The sequence below is a fragment of the Balaenoptera borealis genome (genome assembly GCF_965194805.1).
Source record: "Balaenoptera borealis genome assembly, chromosome: 18".
NCBI lineage: Eukaryota > Metazoa > Chordata > Mammalia > Artiodactyla > Balaenopteridae > Balaenoptera > Balaenoptera borealis.
The window spans coordinates 64,761,802-64,787,279 of NC_138877.1; the positions used below are offsets into that span (position 1 = coordinate 64,761,802).

A 25,478-nucleotide genomic window follows, 5' to 3' on the forward strand; every position below is an offset into this window, starting at 1 on the left:
AACAAATGGACATATTTTGATAACGGCTGATTGGCTAAGCTGATACAGATGTTCACATCTGTGGATCAAGTGCTGATGGATAAGATTTAGGAGTGACCAGCTGACATGTCTGCAAATTCTGTCCCTTCTCACTGTTTCTTTAACCCATCATATATTCCAAGGTGACAGTATTTCTAATAATTAGATAATGAAAGAAACCAGCGACCATAAATGCTGTAATACCAAAAACCAAAAATTAATCTCCAGGTTACGTTTAGGAGCAATGATTAAATTCAGTGGAGCCCCCAACTGAACTGGATGGAGATCAAGCCACCATTCTGCCGCTGCCTCTAAATACTGACAAAGGGCTTGAAATAGGTAAACTACACAGCATCATTCATTTCTTGTGGAAGAAAGACGCTTTGAGGCACAGTCTGGAAAATACAATGCTGAGACATGAGACCAACAAATCGAAAAGTAAAGAACAGAAATAAAAGGACCCTTTTCCAGTTAGCATTCAAGAACACAAAATGAGGGACTAAGGATGATCCATGCCAAACAACGTCCCTGGTTTCTAAGTGTCACTGTCCTCCAATCTTGGAACGTCACCTGGTCCCGCACAGAAGACTGCCGGTGGGGCCTGCTTCCGACTGTGATGTTCTAGTCCAGATGACCAGACACACAGCTTAAAGCCCAGAGCATCCCTTTGGTTGGGGATGCCCTACTCCTGTCGTCTGCCTCCCCAGAGCTCACTCCTGTGCACGTCCAGCTTGGGGGAGTGAGGCTAAAGGCACTGCGCTTCAGTGCTGACAGTCCGCTATCTACTCAGCGCCCCCACTGATGATCCCGCCTGACAGTGAATGTGAAGTAGGATGGGAGGTGATATTCCAGAAACTGCCTAAGAAGTCAAGAGAGACACCTCCATTATCACTGGACACAAGGGACTTTGGGTATTAACCATCGTGTATTACTGACTATCATTCATCACTAATCAGCATCACTGGATATAGTGGTACCTTGTGACAACAGTTATCGTCTGTAAGATGAGTAAAACCAGCTCACTGCCACAGGCTGGGGGTTAGCCTGAAAATAACTTGCATTCTTTTGGGCTTATTTGCAGTCAAAGGTTTTTCCTTTGAGGGATGATTATCTTATCATTTTATAAAGCCACACCCTAAGATTTATTGACACTCAGCAAGCAACAGAGGGAAAGGACAAAGAGAGAGAAAAGAAGAAGAGAGAGAAAAGTAAAAGAGGGAGGAAGGAAGGAAATAAAGCTAAATAAATAAACATTAAATTACTAAGAAAGACCGAGCCAATCAAATCTGGAAGGAAGATACTAGACCAAAGCTTGGAGTCGGCTATGTGTGCAGTGCCCAGATCTATTGTGAAAGAGACTTGCTAGTTAGGTCTGCAGATCTGTCCTAGATAGTTGCTTCCTAACATTACTTACACAGTGTTCACTTTCATTTTCCCATGCCTCCAATTCCTATGTAGTAAAATTTCCTAAATTAAATCTGTTCTGTTGAAATACTTTCTTTTTCTCACTAGGCCTTTCTTCTCATAGACTCCCCTCTGACAGGAAATCTTGTGAAAGTCCCAACAGCTGAGAAATTCTGCAACTTTACCCAACAACCTCTTGGCAGTCTAAATGAAAGGCTAATTTTTTGATTAAGGGAATCTAAAAATCTGAAAAAATAACTGACAAAGGAAAAATGACTGTGTTCTAGAACACCGAAATATGAAGCTGTGTCTTGGATTTGGAGTATTTTCGTGGCTGGCCATCTTAATGAAAAATAACATTTCAAATAAACTTCTAATATGAAAATATGAAATTACTGGATATATTATTTAATAGCACATTCTGAAAGTGTAGGTAAGTACTTGAGTTACTGTCAGGAATGAGAGGAAAACTTAAGAGAAAACTAACTTATTGGAGGTTCCTATCACGTTTTCTAAGGAAGGATACATTGACAAAACTGAACATAAATGGGAACGACTGAAATTCCACAGGTGAGGGTCTTACCATTATCCTGTCGCTGTCAATAATGGTGTTCAATCTGTGTGCAATGGTTAGCACAGTACACTGGGCAAATTTCTCACGGATTTTTTTTTGTATTAACTCATCAGTTCTGGAAACAAAGAAGTTGAATTTAGTTCGCTTAAAGACAGAAATAGCAGACTTAAGACTTAAAAAAAAAACCACATTTTTATAATGTTTTAAAAAATCAATACTTTAAGACATAATATTGCTCTTCAAAAACTGAGTATAAAAAGTCTCCTTAGAAGATTTTTCATAAAACAATGTAAGATAGTCTTCCCTCGAAATTACTTGAAACTATCAGAAGCTGGATTTAGGAATCTAGCTCTCTTAGGATGCCTAATAACATTAACACCATATAACAGGTTTTGGTTTCTTCCTTTGTTTTCTGCAATTAATGTTATCAAGAGATATCTGTGGGGAAAAGAGAGCGCTTGGAACATTTCTCAGCAACATTAAATGTTTTCCATTTACCACATTTAAAATTCAGATTCCAAGTTTCATGGACCTCAACTCCATACCTTGGATCCACATTTGCTGTGGCTTCATCAATAATCAATATACGATTTTTCCTGAGAATAGCCCTGGCTAGGCACACCAATTGTCTCTGTCCAACACTAAAGTTCGATCCTGATTCTGCTAATTCAGTATCCATTTTACCAGGAAGATCTTCGATGGCCTCTTTAAGTTGTACCTGTGGATACAGAAAGAAGAATGACATTTTCCTAAATGAACTACTAATGAAGGAGACAAGCCTTTTAGACATTAGAGCTTTGAAGTCCTCAGGACTTCCTAGGTATCTTACATGTACAGCCAGGTGATGGGAAGAGCTCCTTCCAAGCAGCGTTCACTGAGAAAGATGGTAGAGTCAACTCAAGACAGAAAGATCTCAGTGTCCCCCATCACCGCCACATGACATCCACCAGAAACCCCACCTAGGGATTAGTTAAGGAAGTCTCTCAAAAAATAAAGCTATTTCTCCCAATGTGATCTAAAAAGGATCTTTAGGGCTGATAGGAGTCAGTATACTACAGGGAAAAAATTTTTTTTAATTATTGTGGGAAGTATGGTTCTCTAGAGACATAATCTCATCAGTACTTACCATTTTAGAAGGTCTAAAGGTTTAAAAAAAAAAAAAAAAATTCAAACAATGACAAACTGTACCACAGTAAACCTTGAGCCTATTTGGGGGATGCTTCTTTCCCAAGTTTAACACCATACTGCTAGACCAGTCAAGGGTTTTTACTTCAATTTCATTAATGTTTCGTAGTGAATGAAAACTCATGAAAAACAGGACACAACATAAAGTTTTATTTTCCCCAGACTATGGGTATAGATGGTGTGTAAAGTAGTGGATTGTTATAAGATTAAACCGTACAACAAGATTAAAAAAAAAAAAAACAAAAAAAACTTTTAACTGCCGAAGATAATCTGTCTTCAGAAACCAGAATTACTGGCAGGAAAAACTGTAGGGCCGAATCAGCTTGCTCAGAGCCCAAGCTCATCCATATAAACTGCAGATTTCACAGCTAACCTTGGAGAGGTGACACTAAATGACAAAACGTACAAATTCAAAACAACAACAATGTGAGCAACTGGTCAATGGGATTTGTACAAAAACAACAGCAATAAAAACGCAATTTTTTAAAAAAATAAATAAGCCACACTTTTCTGAAATGAAGAGATCAAGCAAACATTCAGTAACTGTTTATTAAGTGTTTAATTTCTAAAAGCAAAAGACTGTGCTAGGTTGTATGAGGAATTAAAAACCTGTGTATGGTTTAGAAGTCTAGATATAGTTTCTGCCATCAGTAGCTTAGAATCAATTTTCAGAACTAGGGCACATGCATAGAATAATTAGTATTAAAATATACAAACCATCAGCACCCTACCATTCAAAATCCTTTTCATGCCAGAGTAAGGAAATTCAAAGAAGTGGTCCAAAGTGAAACACTACACAAATAAGAGAAAATCCTCTAGAAATGAACTTATCCATATAAAAACTGAGTGAAAGGGCCAGGACTCTGTTACCTGCATTCATGCTGCAGCATTAAAATGACATGAATGCCAATTAATAATTATTATCACATTCCAAATGTATAATTCACCTTTATAAAATTTTTTTTCTAAAACTCCACAGCATGTTATTAGTATGATTTCAATTATCTTTCAGTTAATAATGAAAAACTATCATTGTCTCCACTTAGTAGATGTTCCCAGATGTTCCCTAAGACCAGAGGAATAAAATGAGTGTTGCAGGGTAATTAGGATAATTAATTCACTAGGTCACTATTAGAATTAAAACCCATAATTTTAACTTCTAGTTTAGTGCTCTGCTAAGGACAAAATAATCTATCCAGTTGCTTTGGGTTCTAGAGCAAAAGCTAAAAAGCATGAGGCATCATGTTGTTGGTTTTCATCATCATCAGTACACACATTTTAACTGTACCACGTCATCAGTATTCTCCTAGGAGGTAAACAAAGTCAGTTAAACCGATAAGCTCCCCTTAATTACCTGCAATGCTATAAATGTCCATCCATATACACTGATGTTAACAAATTAATTACATTTTATAAATTACCTCTTCTAAGGCATTCCACAGTTCCTCATCCGTATGCTCATTAAAGGGATCCAGATTTTTCCTCATTGTTCCAGTGAATAAAACAGGTTCCTAAATGCCACAAAATAGGGAATGTTATTACTGTAGCTTATTTTCATTTTACATGAATGTTTACAGAAAATAAATTAAAATACAAAAAAAATCACTATAATCGTTAGTAATAAGGTTGCAAATGCCTCTTTACAAAATTTTATCTCTATTAATTTTCCATTTTATAAGATGTGCTCCAAAATATCTTCCAGACCACTGAACACTAATAACAGAAGAAAGTGTTGGAGTGTATCACCTGAAGAAGAAACGGAAGAAGAGAAAGAAAGGTTTGATTTTTTTTTAAAAAAACGCCTTCCTGGTAATATCTACTTAAACAGAAACAAACAAAAAGGAAAGAGGATATAATTATTTGAGGAAGGTTACATCAAGAGCTATATAAGTGAACTGCCATCCCGGTAAGATACTGGAAAATGCCAAGAGCATGATTAGTTGAAGTTTGTGGCTCAAAGCAGAATTGCTAAATATTTGCACATTTGAACTAGAATATTTTCTTCATTCCTAAAACAGCCTTCAGGGATAGGGAATCTCTCCACATGTGTGCATGGAACATCTCCATATGTGCAAAGAGAATGTCAGCTACTGGGGCCTGTGGCACCTCTGGTTCATGGGGATTTGGCCTCTTGATTCTGCATCAGTTGATCCGCATGTTCTCTCACCTGTGCACCAGGATTACATGCCTCACAGAACCTCATTATTAACTGCAAGGCCAGGATGACCTGAAACCCATTGTGACCTGTGTCATAATGAAACTATTTTGATACTTAAATAGCTCTTCCTATTCATCTGCTTCAGGAGGAACCACAAGGAAATTACTCTGCAAATATATGCCTCTTGCTGGGTTTCAAGAGAGAATCTTGTATGTAAACTCATGTAGGCCATTTAAGTTTTCTTCTGGAAGGCTCTAGTAAGCCAGGGCACAAGATTATTGGTAACAGAGAAGAGCCCAATTGGCTCTTTTCAGTGAAAGGGGTAGGACAACAGGATGCACACACGTGGGAACAAGAGGAGATATGACTCTTCCACAAGTGCCCGCGAACTGCTTGGAATCACCACGTTCAAATCCTGCCTGGTCTTGGGGCTGGACTATTCCTCCTCACTTCACAAAAGCCTGAGAAGAAAGAAGAAGACAGACATTTCTTTTCCCTAGCCAAGAAGAATGACACTCAGAGAGCCTCCTGTACGTTCTTTCCCTATTGTCTTAGTTTTAAGTCTGGTGAGAGAGAAATGCATGAAAACACAGGGTGTGCCACCGAAAAAGATGCATGCCTAAGCAAAATCCAAAATTGAAGACATTATAAAGGCAGCTTTCTTTGCACAAAGTTGATCAAGTGGCTGATACACTCCAAAAGCACTGAAATCACTGGTCATACGATGTTTCAAAATGGTTACTGAATTGAACTGAAAAACCCAAGACCCAAGTTCCTTGTCAGGGGAATAACTACCATTCTACTTCAGAGTTTTATAAAAAAGTTTTTTATTCTTTGTAATTATCAACTCTAAGATTCTAATAAGCCAGGCGATTTTTCTTCTTTTATCTGTGTCCATGAGGTTTACACTAACGATGTGGCCAGAAGAGGGGAGGCCGGTCCCCAGTATTCCACGCTCTCCCTTGACTCTTCTCCGCATTCACCACTTACGGCTCTAAACCATGGGCAGGATGCTATTCTGAGGCCCAAAATGAGGGACGCTTCAAGGGCTGGTGTTTGAGGAGATAAAGGGGCTGAAAGAGGCCAGGTTTAGGAATTGGATTGAGCCCAACTGGGAGAAGTGAGACAGGGTATCTGCTTATAGTAACAACGGGACCATTTCTTTGGCCAACGGGGCTTGTACAACCTGAGTATTTTTTCCTTCAGGTTCTTCTCATAGAGCAAATTCACATGTGGTAAGAGGTCTAAGTTTTTGATGAAGGGCCTACCTGGTTTTCTTAGTACACTCCAGAGTCATTACTTAAGCTAATCTATGAAATAAATTGCTCTCTTTTTAAAAGACACACCTTTCTTCCTTCCTTGAACAATCAAAGGGCTCACGGTATTAGCATGTTTGTGAAGTGCGGTTTTGGTGGTTCAAGAGAGCAGTCACAGGGACCTCATTTAAAGTTTAATCACAGGCTTCTCTGGTGGCGCAGTGGTTAAGAATCCGCCTGCCAACGCAGGGGACACGGGTTTGATCCCTGGTCCGGGAAGATCCCACATGCCGCAGAGCAACCAAGCCCGTGCGCCACAACTACTGAGCCTGTGCTCTAGAGCCTGCGAGCCACAACTACTGAGCCCATGTGCCACAACTACTGAAGCCCGAGCACCTAGAGCCCGTGCTCCACAACAAGAGAAGCCACGGCAATGAGAAGCCCGTGCACAGCAATGAAGAATAGCCCCCCCTCGCTGCAACTAGAGGAAGCCTGCACGCAGCAGCAAAGACCCAACGCAGCCAAAAATAAAATAAATTAAATAAATTTAAAAATAAATAAATAAAGTCCAACCACCTATTTCATAATCAGGGCCTCTCTCTATCGTCACTTCCCTCACCTTCTTCTCTTTAGGAAACTCTTTGAAGGGCATGAGTCTCTCCAAAGACTAGGGGACTAAAACGGGATTCTTTGCAGAAAGAGGAGTCCCTCATTTCTGAACCCCTGACCAACGCCTGAACTTGGATTATGCTAACCTTTAAACAGAGCCCTCAGACACTCTGTAGGCCTTAAGGGCCGAGAGGGTGCCCACTTAAGTCTGTACTGTCAGTCTAAAAGGATATATCTGGAAATTTCACTTCTTTATTTAGCAGCACTAGATGGAAGAAAATTGTTTTCTATACAAGAATATATATCTCTTTGTTATGACATGCCCAATATATATTTCAAAATCAGTAAAATTTCAATCAAAACTTGTTGAATGAAAAGAATGATTTACTAAAACATTAACTGATTGAAGCTATATTTTTCTTTAAAGCCAGCAGGCAATTTGTGAACAATGTCTGTTTTAATATGTCAATGTGTTTTATGCATGGTGTTCCTTTTGGTTTCTACTCATTCTTCTTTCATCCACTTGCCAAATAAGAAAACTTTATATTATCTACAAAAGGTAATAAAATGCTCACAGTAGACACATACTGCAAGGGCAGATAAGGGTCAAATTAATGATCATTTCTGATAGATATTATTATTTAAAGTACCCACCTCGAAGCAATGAAGTTAATAAACTAATCGTATAAATAAGTGTTGTAAAAATGTTTGCAAGCAGAACACTTCAGTGTAGAGGTTTATGGCAGGATATACAAACTTCATGTAAATATACACTAAATTTATTAGCCTAAGAATATTTTTTTTTGAAGGGACACAATTGAACCTCACTTAATAAGAGGTGGCACAGTACACTCAAAAAACAAATGCTCTCGTTCAACGTAGTACTTTCAATGAAGCATTCGTTTCAAACCTGTTTTTCATCAAGGTTTAAAGTTGATACTTCTTACATGTAACCCTTTGTGCCATATTCAGTAGTAATTTTTTCCTTGTTACTAACATAACACGAGTTCATATTAGGCGTGTAAACAAAAATTGGCCACTCTGAATCAGAGTATTTAATATAGTAAACTGATAATCCCTCGACACAACTGCAAGACTGAAAACTGCAGTCTTACTGGACCTTTTGTATACGCTGCCGGAAGACAAGCCTCTCATTATCTTACAAAGAAATCCTACTCACCAACCTTCAGAGGGTTAAAATGCCCTGGGACCAAGACAAAAAAACTGTACAAGTGGTTACAAACGTGGGAGGATAAAGCACAATCCTTACCCTAATCATTTCAGTCCCAAACCAGGAAACTGCCCTCTACTAAAGTGTATGTAGAGTAGCTTCTGCTAAATAATATGTACGTAAAGATGAATGTACACTTTGCTGTACACCTGAAACTAACGCAACATTGTAAATCAACCATAATTTGATTTAAAAGAAAAGAAAAAGAAGCAGCTACTGCTACTGTTTCCTCCCGTCCTAAAGCTATGTTCTCATTTCTAATCTGAGGACTTTTCTTAAGGGGAAGCTAATCTCCCTGTTTCAAGAATAAGAGAATCACCTGAAGTCACTTTACATTTTGGTTTCCTTTTTTTTTTTCTAAATCCTGTAGCCTCTGAATGAATTGATCATCATCCATATTCAGGAGAAAAGGACATTGTTCTCCAACAAAGGAAAAAGAATTTAAGTCCTGTAAAGTCCTCTTTCAGGGGCTCCAGGGAGCAGTTCCAAGGGATTTAATGAAGACTTCAGTGTCAGAGACAAAGGGCCGACTGCATTAGGCTAGAATCCAGTTGTATTTCTTTACTAGTAACAGCATAGCCACCTCTTCTCTCTTTCAGTTTTGTTCTCAACAAGAAAAAAAGAGAAAGAAAACCAGGTAATCAGCGAGAAGTCAGAGAGACAAGCTCTGGTTCACGTTCTTCAACCTACTGAAGAAAACTCAGGGAATAGAAATACCAAAAGAGCAGACTGGACTGTATTAAAAAATACCTAGCTGTTGATTTCACTGAGAAAAGAAAACTTTTAAATATAAAAAATGAATCTGTTTAATCATGATAAAGATGATGGCTGATGATCTGTGTCAACCCTTGGGCTGCAATCATAAATACTGAATTTGCATGGAAGCCCTCTTCAACTGAAAACATTTTCTTTGTGCCAATAGGATAAAGGGCTCTAGGTGTAGAGAATCATCCAAAGAGGTTTTGAAATCCATTTTTCCAGATCCTTTCAGATAAGCAATCTACTCCCTGAATATAATCTAACCTTGTCCTCTCTAACAAACTTAACTACTTCATGTCATGAGCACAAATGCCATATACATTTCCGCTACCTGCTCTGTTTAAGGAAATTATTTCGGAAGTGCTTTCATTTTTTGCTTATTCCTGAAACTGTGGACACAAATTGAGGAGTACCTTATTAAGAATATAGTATTTGTTTTTGAAAGTTCCATCCAGGACTCAAGGATTGACTGTCTATGTCACTACGCCCCTGCCTCTGGTTCCTATGCAGGTCTTGGTACTATCACATCTCCTCCAATTCTAACCTGCTCACAGTGGGGTCAGCAGTGATGGGGATGAGCCTGGGAGAGAGGGAGATCACCCCAGAAGCTCGCTGCTGCACCCAGGATCACAGAGAGCAGAGAGCCAGGGAAGATGATGTGGGCCTGGCCCACCAAAGCGGAGCAACTCAAAGAAACAGCACTGGGCTCCCCCTCTGAGGATTCTGCTAGCAGTTTCTAAGGTTCCCTAAATTACGGTGTTCAGACATAAGCAACACTTCTTCCTATGCATTTTAGGAGAAGAGGGATGCAAGCTTTTTGCAGTATCGTCTCCTGACACATATTACCCCATGACATATAAATGAATAAATGTGTTTCTAAATTGATACTGTCCAAAAGCGGGACATAGCACTAGGAGAAGTATCTTTCAGCTCTCTTCTACACTTATTAACTTCTGTGATGGTTCTGGAAATCCTTTTCAGTGGGGTGGTAGTAAAAAAAAAATGGGTAAAATATCAAACGAAAACATCATTCAGTACAACAAACATATAATGAAATATACATATATGTATTTGCAGTCAGACAGTTCTGATTCTACTGCTATTAGCAATTAGACTCAGGGTAAGCTATTAATCTTCCCAAGACTCAGTTCCCTCACTGTAAAATAGGGATAACGCTGCAGGGCTCCTGTGAGAATCGGGAACAGCAGTGAAGCTCCTGGCGTAATGCTAACAATGACCGGGAGCCCAGCCCAACAGGGGGACAGTGAGGGGTGGTATTTGTCAAGCTGCAGGTGCCTCCAATGGATCAGGAAGTCAATTTTGTGCCTTGTGACCATCATTTTATCATTTATATTAACTAGAATAGAAGGGATATGATAGAAAATGTTAGACTGCAGAGCGCAAGAGAAATAATGCTTTTTGAAATTTTTATTCCCGTGTGTGTGTACATGAAATCATGATACGAGGCAGTTCTACTGTGACTGCAGCCAACAGCATGTTGAAGTCGCCGGCAGAGTGGTTAGCTGCTCAGGCTCTGGAGTTGAGAATCTCCCTAAAATAAATTTGAGGGTTTCCCTGGTGGCACAGTGGTTGAGAACCTGCCTGCCAAAGCAGGGGACACGGGTTTGAGCCCTGGTCTGGGAAGATCCCACATTCCACGGAGCAAATGGGCCCGTGAGCCACAACTACTGAGCCTGCGCGTCTGGAGCCTGGGCTCCGCAACAAGAGAGGCCGCGAAAGTGAGAGGCCCGCACACCGTGATGAAGAGTGGCCCCCGCTCGCCGCAACTGGAGAAAGCCCTCGCACAGAAACGAAGACCCAACACACCCAAAAATAAATAAATAAATAAAATAAATTAAAAACAAAACAAACAAACAAAAAATTGAATACGGGCTCTGCCGCTTACTTGATTAAGTGGGTTAAGCTCACAGTGCCTCAGTTTTTAAATCTGTCAGATGAGGGTAACTAGAAAATTGTGAGGATTAAGTGGGAGATGGTAGAGAAAGAGGCTAAAACGTGTTAAGGATTCCACAAATGTTAGGAATTCTTATTAAAACTTGTGCAACTTGTCAGGGCCTGCAGCAAGCACTAGAGCAACAGAAATGAGAGGTACAGGCCCTGTCCTCAAGGAGAGGAGGAAAATAGTCGAGAACGTGGGGAGGACTGCGAAAAAATGCCGGAGGCTTTGGTGGAGGACTGGAAAGTATGAGTGGGGTAGAGGGTGGTAATCAGGAAAGAACCTGGTAGGAGGGGAGCCAGAAATCAAAAGAAAAAAAAGAAAGTAATATTCTTTCCTCTTGTTCCTTGGAGAAAACACATTACGTAGATTTTTCGCGGCTATGCTTTTCCCCTAAAACTGCTACTGTGTTGATTTTTTTCTTTTGCTTCACTCTTTAAATTTATATAAATAACGTGGTTTATGTTATAAGCAATAAATAAATGTAATGAAAATCACCAAGGACCACAAAAACATCAACAGAAATTAAAGAACAAAAACATTAAACAGAAAAGAACAAAGCCTTTCCATAATGTGTTAATCTTATAGAAATAACACCTAAAAGGCCAGGGCCCCAATCCTTAAGAATATTTATAGTTACTATTGACTGAGCGTTCCCAAAACCCAGGTATGGGCCACAAACATTTTCTCATCCAGTCACATCTTCACAACCAATCCATGTGACATTAATCCTAGACCTAGTTTAAGGGCGAGGACACTGAAACTCGGAAGCCAAGTGACTTCATCAAGTCCCCACATTCGTATGAGGCAAAGCGGGAATAAAAATGTGGGTCATGTTGACACTCAGTCTACACTCTTAAACATTCTGTCCCTGGCTGCCTCCTGATTTCCTGGGACCTGTTACAAAAACACTCTCTCTTTAATCAACTAGCATTGCGCCTCAGAGACAAACAGATATAAAGTGAAAAAAAAAGGGTTCTGTGTTTACAATGGTTCGTGATCTTTACCTACATGGATACAAAGCTTAGCACTGTTTTGTAAGCACACTCTCCGGAGTGTATACATAGAGCATACTCAGAAAAGTAGGGTGGAAACCGATGGAAAAGAACCAAAACCTGGTGATGTCAAGGTATGTTTATAGTCTTTGCTCAGATGTGTTTCCAAAACATTACCTGCAGAGCCAAGAATCATCTAATGTTATTTCTTTATTTACAGAGTTCTTTTATGTATACAAGCATAGAACTTTTCTTATTAAGAAGCATTAAAAGTAATGCAGGGCACGTTTCACATTCCTTTCATCCAAGAACATAAAAGCACTTTACAGACATGCTCATTATTTCTGCAAACTAATCTCATTTGGCCCATTTCAGAGATGGGTACAATCAAAATTTAAAAGTTGGGAATCTAAAACCATTTATTTTCTACATTAATCACTAAGCCACCAATCAAATAGCCAGAGGGAATCTTCAAATCCAGGGATTCTACATGCTGAAAATTTCTTTCCATTTTTCCTAAAAGGGAAACTGTTATATACATAATAAATGATATATAATAAAACATATATATCATTATATATATAATATTTTTTTACTTGTGGTAAAATACATATAAAATTTACCACTTTAACCATTTTTCAGTGTACAGTTCAGTGGTATTAAATACATTCACATTGTTGAAGCCATCACCACCATCCAGCTACAGAACTCCTTTCATCTTGCAAACCTGAAAATCTGTACCCATTAAACCACAACTCCTCCAATAAAGCTGTTAAAAAATAAAATAAAATAAAATAAAAAAACAAACAAAAAACCCCCACAACTCCCCACTCTCCCCCCCACCTCTCCAGTCCTGGCAGCTCCTGGCAACCACCATTCTACCTCCTGTCCCCATGAATTGACTACTGTATGTACTTCGTGTAAGTAGTATTTGTCCTTTGTGACTAGCTTATTTCACTGAGCATAATGTCATCAAGGTGCAACCATGCTGTAGCATGTGTCAGAATCTGCTTTCTTTTTAAGGCCAAATAATGTTCCGTTGTATGTATACCACATTTGTTTATCCATCCATCAATGGACCATGGGGTGCTTCCACCTCTTTGCTAATGTGAATAATCCTGGTATGAACATGCATGTACAGATATCTTGTAACATTGCCTTCTCAATTCTTTTGGGTTTAAACTGTAAATTAGAATTGTTGGATCATATAATAATTCTATGTTTAACTTTTTTTAGGAACCTACACAGTGTTTTCCAGTCACTGTATCATTCTGCATTCTACCGGCCGTGCACGAGGATTCCCATTTCTCCACATCCTCACCAACACTTTTTTTGTTGTTTTTAATTTTTCTTCAACAGCAGCCATCATAAAGGGTGTGAGATGGCATATCATTGTGATCTAATAGGATTATCTTCATTTCAAAAGTACTTAGACTAATTCCAGGTATTTTGGAGGCCAGGGGTAGGTAGCAGCACCTGAACTCAGTCATAAGACACAAGTCCACATTCTACTTCCTCTGGGTGCCGTGTTCTATATGCTTCCTACTAACCAGGCATTTCAGAGCTCATTATACCCACATTCCAGGAAGTACATTTGCCTGGCTCTTTAATCGTGTCTCTTCTCTGTGGTTCTCACCTCAAGAAGGTATATGTTTTAGTCAGCTTCCCTTGGTGGCCTGATGATTGTAGAGTATTACAAAAAAAAAAAAAACCCAGCCCTGAACCAAGATGGTGGAGTAGAAGGACGTGCTCTCACTCCCTCTTGCAAGAACACTAGAATCACAACTAGCTGCTGGACAATCATTGACAGGAAGACACTGGAACTCACCAAAAAACATACCCCACATCCAAAGACAAAGGAGAAGCCACAATGAGACGGTAGGAAGGGCACAATCACAGTAAAATCAAATCCCATAACTGCTGGGTGGGTGATACACAGACTGGAGATCACTTATACCACAGAAATCCACCCACTGGAGTGAAGGTTCTGAGCCCCACGGCAGGCTTCCTAACATAGGGGTCCGGCAATGGGAGAAGGAATCTCTAGAGAATCAGACTTTGAAGGCTAGTGGGATTTGACTGCAGGACTTCGACAGGACTGGGGGAAACAGAGACTCCACACTTGGAGGGCACACACAAAGTAGTGTGCGCATCGAGACCCAGGGGAAGGAGCAGTGACCTCAGAGGACACTGAACCAGACCTACCTGCTAGTGCTGGAGGGTCTCCTGCAGAGGCAGGGGGTGGCTGTGGCTCACCGTGGGGACAAGGACACTGGCAGCAGAAGTTCTGGGAAGTACTCCTTGGCGAGAGCCCTCCCAGAGTCTGTCATTAGCCCCACCAAAGAGCCCAGGTAGGCTCCAGTGTTGGGTTGCCTCAGGCCAAACAACCAACAGGGAGGGTACCCAGCCCCACCCATCAGCAGTTAAACGGATTAAAGTTTTACTGAGCTCTGCCCACCAGAGCAACAGTCAGCTCTACCCACCACCAGTCCCTCCCATCAGGAAACTTGCACAAGCCTCTTAGATAGCCTCATCCACCAGAGGGCAGACAGCAAAAGCAAGAAGAACTACAATCCTGCAGCCTGTGAACAAAAATCACATTCACAGAAATATAGACAATACAAAAAGGCAGAGGGCTATGAACCAGATGAAGGAACAAGATAAAACCCCAGAAAAACAACTAAATGAAGTGGAGATAGGCAACCTTCCAGAAAAAGAATTCAGAATAATGATAGTGAAGATGATCCAGGACTTCGGAAAAAGAATGGAGGCAAAGATCGAGAAGATGCAAGAAATGTTTAACTAAGACTTAGAAGAATTAAAGAACAAACAAACAGAGATGAACAATACAATAACTGAAATGAAAACTACACTAGAAGGAATCAATAGCAGAGTAACTGAGGTAGAAGAACGGATAAGTGACCTGGAAGACAGAATGGTGGAATTCACTGCTGCAGAACAGAATAAAGAGAAAAGAATGAAAAGAAATGAAGACAGCCTAAGAGACCTTTGGGACAACATTAAACGCAACAACATTCACATTATAGGGGTCCCAGAAGGAGAAGAGAAAGAGAAAGGACCTGAGAAAATATTTGAAGAGATTATAGTTGAAAACTTCCCTAACATGGGCAAGGAAATAGCCACTCAAGTCCAGGAAGCACAGAGAGTCCCATACAGGATAAACCCAAGGAGAAACACACTGAGACACATAGTAATCAAATTGGGAAAAATCAAAGACAAAGAAAAATTATTGAAAGCGGCAAGGGAAAAACGACAAATAACATAAAAGGGAACTCCCATAAGGTTAACAGCTGATTTCTCAGCAGAAACTCTACAAGCCAGAAGGGAGTGGCATGATATACTTAAAGTGATGACAGGGAAGAACATACAACCAAGATTACTCTACCCAGCAAGGATCTCATTCAGATTTGATGGAGAAATCAAAAGCTTTACAGACAAGCAAAAGCTAAGAGAATTCAGCACCACAAAACCAGCTCTACAGCAAATGCTAAAGGAACTTCTCTAAGTGGGAATCACAAGAGAAGAAAAGGCCCTACAAAAACAAACCCAAAACAATTAAGAAAATGGTCACAGGAACATACATATTGATAATTACCTTAAATATGTATGGATTAAATGATCCACCCAAAAGACACAGGCTCACTGAATGGATACAAAAACAAGACCTGTATATATGCTGTCTACAAGAGACCCACTTCAGACCTAGGGACACATACAAACTGAAAGTAAGGGGATGGACAAAGATATTCCATGCAAATGGAAATCAAAAGAAAGCTGGAGGAGAAATACTCATATCAGATAAAATAGACTTTAAAATAAAGAATGTTATAAGACACAAGGAAGGACACTACATAATGATCAAGGGATCAATCCAAGAAGAAGATATAACGATTATAAATATATATGCACCCAAAATAGGAGCACCTCAATACATAAGGCAATTGCTAACAGCTACAAAAGAGGAAATCGAGAGTAACACAATAATAGTGGGGGACTTTGACACCTCATTTACACCAATGGACAGATCATCCAAAATGAAAATAAATAAGGAAACAGAAGCTTTAAATGACACAATAGACCAGATAGATTTAATTGATACTTATAGGACATTCCATCCAAAAACAGCAGATTACACTTTCTTCTCAAGTGTGGACAGAACATTCTCCAGGATAGATCACATCTTGGGTCACAAATCAAGCCTCAGTAAATTTAAGAAAATTGAAATCATATCAAGCATCTTTTCTGACCACAATGCTATGAGATTAGAAATGAATTACAAGGAAAAAAATGTAAAAAACACAAACACATGGAGGCTAAACAATACGTTACTAAATAACCAAGAGCTCATTGAAGAAATCAAAGAGGAAATTAAAAAATACCTAGAGACAAATGACAATGAAAACACGACGATCCAAAACCTATGGGATGCAGCAAAAGCAGTTCTAAGAGGGAAGTTTACAGTGATACAAGCCCACCTCCAGAAACAAGAAAAATCTCAAATAAACAATCTAACCTTACACCTAAAGGAACTAGAGAAAGAAGAATAAACAAAACCCAAAGTTAGCAGAAGGAAAGAAATCATAAAGATCAGAGCAGAAATAAATGCAATAGAAACAAAGAAAACAAGAGCAAAGATCAATAAAACTAAAAGCTAGTTCTCTGAGAAGATAAACAAAACTGATAAACCACTAGCCAGACGCATCAAGAAAAAGAGGGAGAGGACTCAAATCAATAAAATAAGAAATGAAAAAAGAGAAGTTACAGCAGACACCGCAGAAATACAAAGCATCCTAAGAGACTACTACAAGCAACTGTATGCCAACAAAATGGACAACCTGGAAGAAATGGACAAATTCTTAGAAAGGTACAGCCTTCCAAGACTGCACCAGGAAGAAACAGAAAATATGAACAGACCAATCACAAGTAATGAAATTGAAACTGTGATTAAAAATCTTCCAACAAACAAAAGTCCAGGACCAGATGGCTTCACAGGTGAATTCTATCAAACATTTAGAGAAGAGCTAACACCCATCCTTCTCAAACTCTTCCAAAAAATTTCGGAGGAAGGAACACTCCCAAACTCATTCTATGAGGCCACCATCACCCTGATACCAAAACCAGACAAAGATACTACAAAAAAAGAAAATTACAGACCAATATCACTGATGAATACAGATGCAAAAATCCTCAACAAAATACTAGCAAACAGAATCCAACAACACATTAAAAGGATCATACACCATGATCAAGTGGGATTTATCCCAGGGATGCAAGGATTCTTCAATATACGCAAATCAATCAATGTGATACACCCTATTAACAAACTGAAGAATGAAAACCATATGATTATCTCAATAGATGCAGAAAAAGCTTTTGACAAAATTCAACACCCGTTTATGTTAAACACTCTCCAGAAAGTGGGCATAGAGGGAACCTACCTCAACATAATAAAGGCCATCTACGACAAACCCACAGCACACATCATTCTCAATGGTGAAAAACTGAAAGCATTTCCTCTAAGATCAGGAACAAGACAAGGATGTCCGCTCTCGCCACTATTATGCAACACAGTTTTGGAAGTCCTAGCCACGGCAATCAGAGAAGAAAAAGAAATAAAAGGAATACAAATTGGAAAAGAAGAAGTAAAACTGTCACTGTTTTCAGATGACATGATACTATACATAGAGAATCCTAAAGATGCCACCAGAAAACTACTAGAGCTAATCAAGGAATATGGTAAAGTTGCAGGATACAAAATTAATGCACAGAAATCTCTTCCATTCCCATACACTAATGATGAAAAATCTGAAGGAGTAATTAAGGAAACATTCCCATTTATCATTGCAACAGAAAGAATAAAATACCTAGGAATAAACCTACCAAAGGAGACAGAAGACCTGTATGCAGAAAACTATAAGACACTGATGAAAGAAATTAAAGATGATACCAACAGATGGAGAGATATACCATGTTCTTGGGTTGGAAGAATCAATATTGTGAAAATGACTATACTACCCAAAGCAATCTACAGATTCAATGCAATCCCTATCAAATTACCAATGGCATTTTTTACGGAACTAGAACAAAAAATCTTAAAATTTGTATGGAGACACAAAAGACCTCGAATAGCCAAAGCAGTCTTGAGGGAAAAAAATGGAGCCGGAGGAATCAGACTCCCTGACTTCGGACTATACTACAAAGCTACAGTAATCAAGACAATATGGTACTGGCACAAAAACAGAAACATAGATCAATAGAACAAGACAGAAAGCCCAGAGATAAACGCACGCACCTACGGTCAACTAATCTATGACAAAGGAGGCAAGGATATACAATGGAGAAAACACAACCTCTTCAATAGGTGGTGCTGGGAAAACTGGACAGCTACATGTAAAAGAATGAAATTACAACACTCCCTAACACCATACACAAAAATAAACTCAAACTGATTCGAGATCTAAATGTGAGACCAGACACTATAAAACTCTTAGAGGAAAACATAGGAGGAACACTCTTTGACATAAATCACAGCAAGATCCTTTTTGATCCACCTCCTAGAGTAATGGAAATAAAAACAAAAATAAACACATGGGACCTAATGAAACTTCAAAACTTTTGCACAGCAAAGGAAACCATAAACAAGACAAAAAGACAACCCTCAGATTGGGAGAAAATATTTGCAAAGGAATCAACGGACAAAGGATTAATTTCCAAAATACATAAATAGCTTGTGCAGCTCAATATTAATAAAACAAACAACCCAATCCAAAAATGGGCAGAAGACTTAAATAGACATTTTTCTAAAGAAGACATACAGATGGCCAAAAAGCACATGAAAAGCTGCTCAACATCACTAATTATTAGAGAAATGCAAATCAAAACTACAGTGAGGTATCACCTCACACCAGTTAGAATGGGCATCATCAGAAAATCTACAAACAACGAATGCTGGAGAGGTGTGGAGAAAAGGGAACCCTCTTGCACTGTTGGTGGGAATGTAAATTGATACAGCCACTATGGAGAACAGTATGGAGGTTCCTTAAAAAACTAAAAATAGAATTACCATATGATCCAGCAATCCCACTGCTGGGCATATACCCAGAGAAAACCATAATTCAAAAAGACACATGCACCCCAATGTTCATTGTAGCACTATTTACAATAGACAGGTCATGGAAGCAACCTAAATGCCCATCAACAGACGAATGGATAAAGAAGATGTGGTACATATATACAATGGAATATTACTCAGCCATAAAAAGGAACGAAACTGGGTCATTTGTGGAGACGTGGATGGATCTAGAGACTGTCATACAGAGTGAAGTAAGTCAGAAAGAGAAAAACAAATATCGTATATAATGCATATATGTGGAACCTAGAAAAATGGTACAGATGAACTGGTTTGCAGGGCAGAAATTGAGACACAGATGTAGAGAACAAACATATGGACACCAATGGGGGAAAGCGGCAGGGGGCGGGCTTGGTGGTGTGATGAATTGGGCGATTGGGATTGACATGTATACACTGATGTGTATAAAATTGATGACTAATAAGAACCTGCTGTATAAAAAAATAAATAAAATTCAAAAATTTAAGAAAAAAACAAAAAACAAAAAAAACCCAAAGTAAAAAAAAAACAAAACTCAGCAAGTTTATCAAAGCAGAGAGCAGGATAGAAGATGAAGGCACAGGGCCTATGTTGCCCTTGGGTATATATCTGGAGGACAGGAATTGCTCAATAAAAGTTCTCTGAATTATTTTGACTGGCTGAAACATAAGGAATGACAGGAGCTTCTATTGTGCAAATAATCAAACACTCCCTGAACACCATACTTATTTAAGAAGTGGAAAAAAAGAATACAGAATCAGAGCCCAATTCAACGCTCCACCATCACAGAAACCACGTATGGGGGTCTACGGGAAGCACTCCACACACACTGACCTATTTAGTCCTCACAACAGCTCGATGAGTTGGTCCTGTTAGCTGCCTCGAAAGGGAGAGAAAACTGAGGTGCACAGAGATGGAATTCCAAGTCCCGTGTTCTTCCTCACTATTCCGTAGTGCCTGCCTGATTAAAATCACTTACTAATGGCTGAATTCTAAACGTCTCTCCAAAGCATATATACATGCTGTAATTCTCAAAGCCCCACAGTTTCACAGAAAGTACTCCAGGGAGATAATCACCGTTGAAAAGGTAGCTTATTTCCTACAGCATAATTCCATCATTAAGACACTTAAAATTCGTGTTTCCCTACACAAACCACTCACATGCTAAACAAACCACTTATTTTTTTTCAGAATTATGTGGTTATCAGTGGATAAAATTGTGGTACCTGAGAAAGTCTGAATCCAGAAATCTGTCTGGGTAAGTTATTAAATCACAGGCACACACACAAAAAAACAAACGAACAAACAAACCAAACCAGGTATCTGATGAAAATATCTGTTGAAAATCCCTGAAGTTAAAAATATGCTCTGTTGGGGGAAAAAGGATCAACTCTTTCATCCAATTTTAAAAAAAACAATCAAATTGAAAGACATTAAACTTAGGTGCCACATTAAAAGAATACGTGTCAATGCTCTGAAGTGCATACCTGAGGTATGATTGACATTTTCTTCCTTAAATCGTGAAGTCCAATTTCAGTTGTCAAGACCTTATCAATCCAAATTTTACCTTCAGGTTCTGACAATCTAAAAAGGGCAGCGATGAGGGAACTTTTTCCAGCTCCTGTTCTTCCCACAATGCCAACCTGTAAAGAGATCCAGGAGGGATTAAGAATTCACAATATGCAACAAACCTAGGAAAACCCTTGGTTGTTGAAGACGAATTTTGTAAGTTCTGTACAGAGTGTAGTCTATAAGTTTCTCAACTGTGGCACTGTTGAAATTTTGGGAAAGATAATTCTTCATTGGGGAATGGGGGCTGTCCTGTGTATTCTAGGATGTTTAGCAGTATCCCTGGACTCTGCCCACTAGATACCAGGAGCACCCCCGAGATTGCGGCAACCAAAAATGTCAGACACTGACAAATGTCCCCGGTTAAGAACCCCTGGTCCAAGGAAGAGTTAAAAATAACAGAATCAGTCTACTGGCAGTGAAACAACAGCAGTTTCCCACGTGTTCAATTAGCAGTCAGCTTTTTAAATAGTTGTATTCCTAGTGTCTGGCTATTCTGAACATTGAGAATTATGTGAGCAAGTTTACAGAGATGTCAACAAGAAAAGTAAGAAGTATTATACACAAACAAGAATTCAGGATATCAGATTCTATCATTTAAGAGGAAGTATTCTTTGGCAGACAAACAAAATCACTTCCCGATAAGAAATACCTTAATAATGCTCTATCTTGAAAGGAAACACCTTAAAATTGTAAAATGCAGGTCTCAGTGTCTTAAAAGGCAGTACCCAGTAGGCAAAATACACATAATGAGATCAACAACAACAACACAAATAACATTTGCTGTTTATATGGGACCTTTCATCTGAGCACTTCAAAAGGCATTTTACAAACCAATTAATACTTCTAATTAAACCTTGGAAAGATACATGTCACGTATCGGTCAAGTTATTAAAATCAAAGCAGAGAGAAATTAAGTGCATTAACAATAAGATCAAAGAATCAATATAATGCAGGTAAAATGCTGGTCAGGAATGAAACTGTATTGTAAAAACTGGATTTTAGCTGTCTGAATTCAAACATGTATGCAGAAACTGGCCTTTTTTTACCAGTAAGCTTCCCAACTACAAATTCCCTGGTGGGAGCTTCCCAAGAGATGATTTCATCTCTATTTATAAATCTAAATACAGATGGGGGCCTAAGATATGCTTTCAATCATTTGTAAATTAATTCAGTAAATTTTAAAAACTCATGGCTTTAAACAGAGAAGAACTAAACCCCTCTGAGCACTGATTATACAACGGTAACTTGATATATTTTCTCATTAAATACCTCCAAAGTTTCGAATCTTAGTCTGTAAAAACAATAATCGAATCTCAAAAAATAATTTATCTTTATAGAGATTAACTGAAAGAAAAGTGGCTTTAGTTGATTTACATTTGCAGCCATTTTGTATGATATGGTAAATCCTAATTTATATAATATAGATGGGACAATTTCTGCATATAGGCAGGTCCTAGAGGGTATATGTACATATGGGTCATTTGTTCTGTGTACATGCAGACTTTGAACATACTATGGATTTGGTTCTAGAACACCACAAAAATGGGAATATCGCAAAATAAAGCAAGTCATATGAATATTTTTCTTCCTCTGTGCATACAAAAGTTACGTTTACACGATACTGTAGCATACTAAATGTACAACAGAATTATGTCTGAAAAAGAATGTACATACTTAATGTCAAATACTTTACCGCTAAAAAAAGCTAACCATCATCTGAGCCTTCATAGGGTTGTAGTAAGCTTAAGAACACTGATGACAGTTCACGATAACAAATATAATTATAATGAAAAGGTTTAAAATATTGCACGAATTACCAAACTGTGACAAAGAGACAGGAAGTGAGCAAATGTTGTAGGAAAAATTGTGCTGATGGACATGGTCAATGCAGGGTTGCAACAAATGTTCGATTTGTTATTTTAAAAAACACACCCACACACGCAAAAAACCCCAAAGAAACAGCAGTATGCCTGTATTTCTGGGTGTTCTCATATGTAAATCAGCACACATCAGAACACAGGTGAGAACTGTGTCTGTGAGAATGTGTGTATATTCCTATGCTATTAGCTGCACTGAAACTGATCCATCTATGCAAACTGGAACATTTGTAAACGGCGTAGATACGGCAGTGGCACCGAAGGCTGCTTACGGCCACAGGAATGGAAGTACAACACTCCAGTGAGGAGAGTAAGAAAAAAGCAACTCAAAGAAAACCCGGCTTAGGCTATTTCTACCATTCAGTTATCAAAACTATAACCTGAAAGTCTTTTCCAGGTCACCAAAGGGTTTTACCAATTGCCTGAGAAGAGTGTCACCATTACCAGTTAAGTTTACATTCCTAAAAGCAAAGACACTTGGAGAAAATCTTTACTGCGAGCTCTCCCTCAAATGCGATGCTGAGTCAGTAGGTCTGGGTGGGCCTGAGATTCTGCATTTCTAAGACGCTCCAGGCGATGCAGGTGCTGCTGGCCCGGGCACCACAGCCTGAGTCACAAGGAATTAGGAAGCCTGCAGGGGAAGTGGGACAATCTGGGGGTGAGGGGAGGGGTTTCCGAGGAAATATTATGTAAAAGAGGAGAAAATGTAGCAAAATTATATTTTTGCACATTATAGCAAGGTCTAGTAAGCCTCTGTAAGAATGTATTATTCAAGTAATAGCTCTGAGCAAGAAAAAAAAATAACAAACCAAAATCAATCTACCTCTAGAGCTGGAAAAGGCTTGAAAATGGCCCAGTACTCTCTAAAATGATCAAATCAACCACAAAATCATCTAAATGAAAAATGCAGCCAGTGTTCACAATCTAACCAGGAAGCCTAGGGTGCTATTTACCTCATTTTGGGTCTTTATTTTTACTTGCTATTTCTTCCATGAATTAGAAACCTGCATAGTGCCTATTAATTTTTCCCATTTACCAGAACTTCCAGAAATTGGGACAGCAGAGGAAAGGATGGAAAGAGAATAAAGCTCCACTTCTGCTGGCCTGGCTCACTCCCACATCCTCCCCTGCAGCAGCCTCTCTCAATCAAATCCAACACCAAAGGGGTGTCCCAGAGTAACAGGGGCTGGGGCAGGTGTGCAGGAGAGGAAACCTGGGATGTACACAGACGGAGTGAAATGGCTTCATGACTATTCTACCCAGGTATAATCTCCAAACACAGAAATGAAGCTAACGGTGATACTGTGAGTGGATCAAGATGTAAATAAAAAGTCACGTTACTACAGTTATTAATTCAGTCTCCAGATTCAATTTTCCCACAAACATTTTACAAGCTCAGCTAATCCTATGACTTGGGGATTTTAAGATAGAAGAATACACATATGTTATGTTCCTAAGTTCTACTGCAGAGTTTCTTAGATAAATTTCCCCCAAAGCCAGAAAATATGAATTAAGACATGTGCAAATTAACAGAATTATGTATCAAACAGGAAATATGATGGACACATTGTCGGTGAGTAAGCAAACATCGCCTACAGAGTTCTGAGGGACAGGATTGCATCAAGAGCTGCAGTGAATGTTTTCTCGACACAGCAATCCTCACCTTCTTTCCAACCTACGGTGAAACTGGAAATAATTAGAAGCCAGCTTTTGCCGTGTGACTAACTGAAGCTGCTCCCTGGGTACCATTTGGGCATTAAGTTGAATACTCTTTCCCATCACAAGGGTATCATTCATTAAATTATGGCTGTAGTCCACTAGATGGGTCTGTGGTGGAAAGAGTTTTAAAGAGCAGTTCTTAAAAGTATTTAACACTCTAGGTAATCAGTTGTTTACGCAGTTGTCTTGTGTGTGTATTTTGGTTACTGGTTGCTCACACCTGTACATGTTACTCACTCACTCTCCCAGCCAGCAGTTCCTCAGCACCCTCTCTGTGCCCTGCAGAATGCCAGTTTGGGGGGAACAAGAGATGAAAACCAGATGCTCGCCGATCTTAAGGAGCCTGAGGGTTCTGTGAGATACAGACCCACCATTACAAAGCACGCCACAGATGCCACCAGTTAATTGTGGTAAAATACAGATAACATAAAATTTACCAACTAAACCATTTTTAAGTGGACAGTTTAGTGATAAGTACATTCATATTCTTGTCCCTCCAGAATATTTTCTCCCTTGTAACAAAGAAACTCTGTACCCATTAAACAACAACACCCAATTCCCCTTACCCAGTCTCTGGTGACCACCATCCTACTTTCTGCCTTCATGGATCTGACTACTCTAGGAACCTCATATAAGTGGAATCATACAGTATTTGTTCTCTTTATGTCTAACTTATTTCATTTAACCTGATGTCCTCAAGGTTTATCCATAGATTGGAATTCTACTCCTTTTTAAGGCTGAATAATATTTCATTGTTAAGGATATAGCACATTTGTTTACCCATTCATCTGTTACTTTCATTATGTAAAAGACGCTGAGGAAGAACAGAGGGTCTCAGAGAAGCAGATGAATGAGAGTTGACTCAGAAAATGAGGAGACTTTCACCAGCCACATGACAGAAGGGAAGGGTCTCTGAGGTCGAGGGGCAGCGTGCACACAGGAAGCAGGGAGGACACGATACAATGGGAGAATCTACACACGACCCGAGTGCAGGGGGTGTATGTACATCAGGACTTGAAGCTGGAGGGGCAGGTG

The 25,478-nt window shown here is 39.1% G+C and overlaps 1 protein-coding gene across 4 annotated transcripts in view; it reads right to left on the bottom strand.

Moving 5' to 3' along the window:
- ABCC4 (ATP binding cassette subfamily C member 4 (PEL blood group)) overlaps positions 1-25,478 on the bottom strand; it is a 220,644-nt gene that overhangs the window by 18,522 nt on the left and 176,644 nt on the right. For all 4 annotated transcript variants that reach the window (XM_082366071.1, XM_082366074.1, XM_082366073.1 and 1 more), the window contains 4 exons: positions 20,763-20,918; positions 4,603-4,692; positions 2,542-2,714; positions 2,006-2,111 (listed from right to left, as the gene is read on the bottom strand). In XM_082366071.1, coding sequence (XP_082222197.1) covers positions 2,006-2,111; positions 2,542-2,714; positions 4,603-4,692; positions 20,763-20,918 — 525 coding nt within the window. The remainder of the gene's footprint in view (positions 1-2,005; positions 2,112-2,541; positions 2,715-4,602; positions 4,693-20,762; positions 20,919-25,478) is intronic.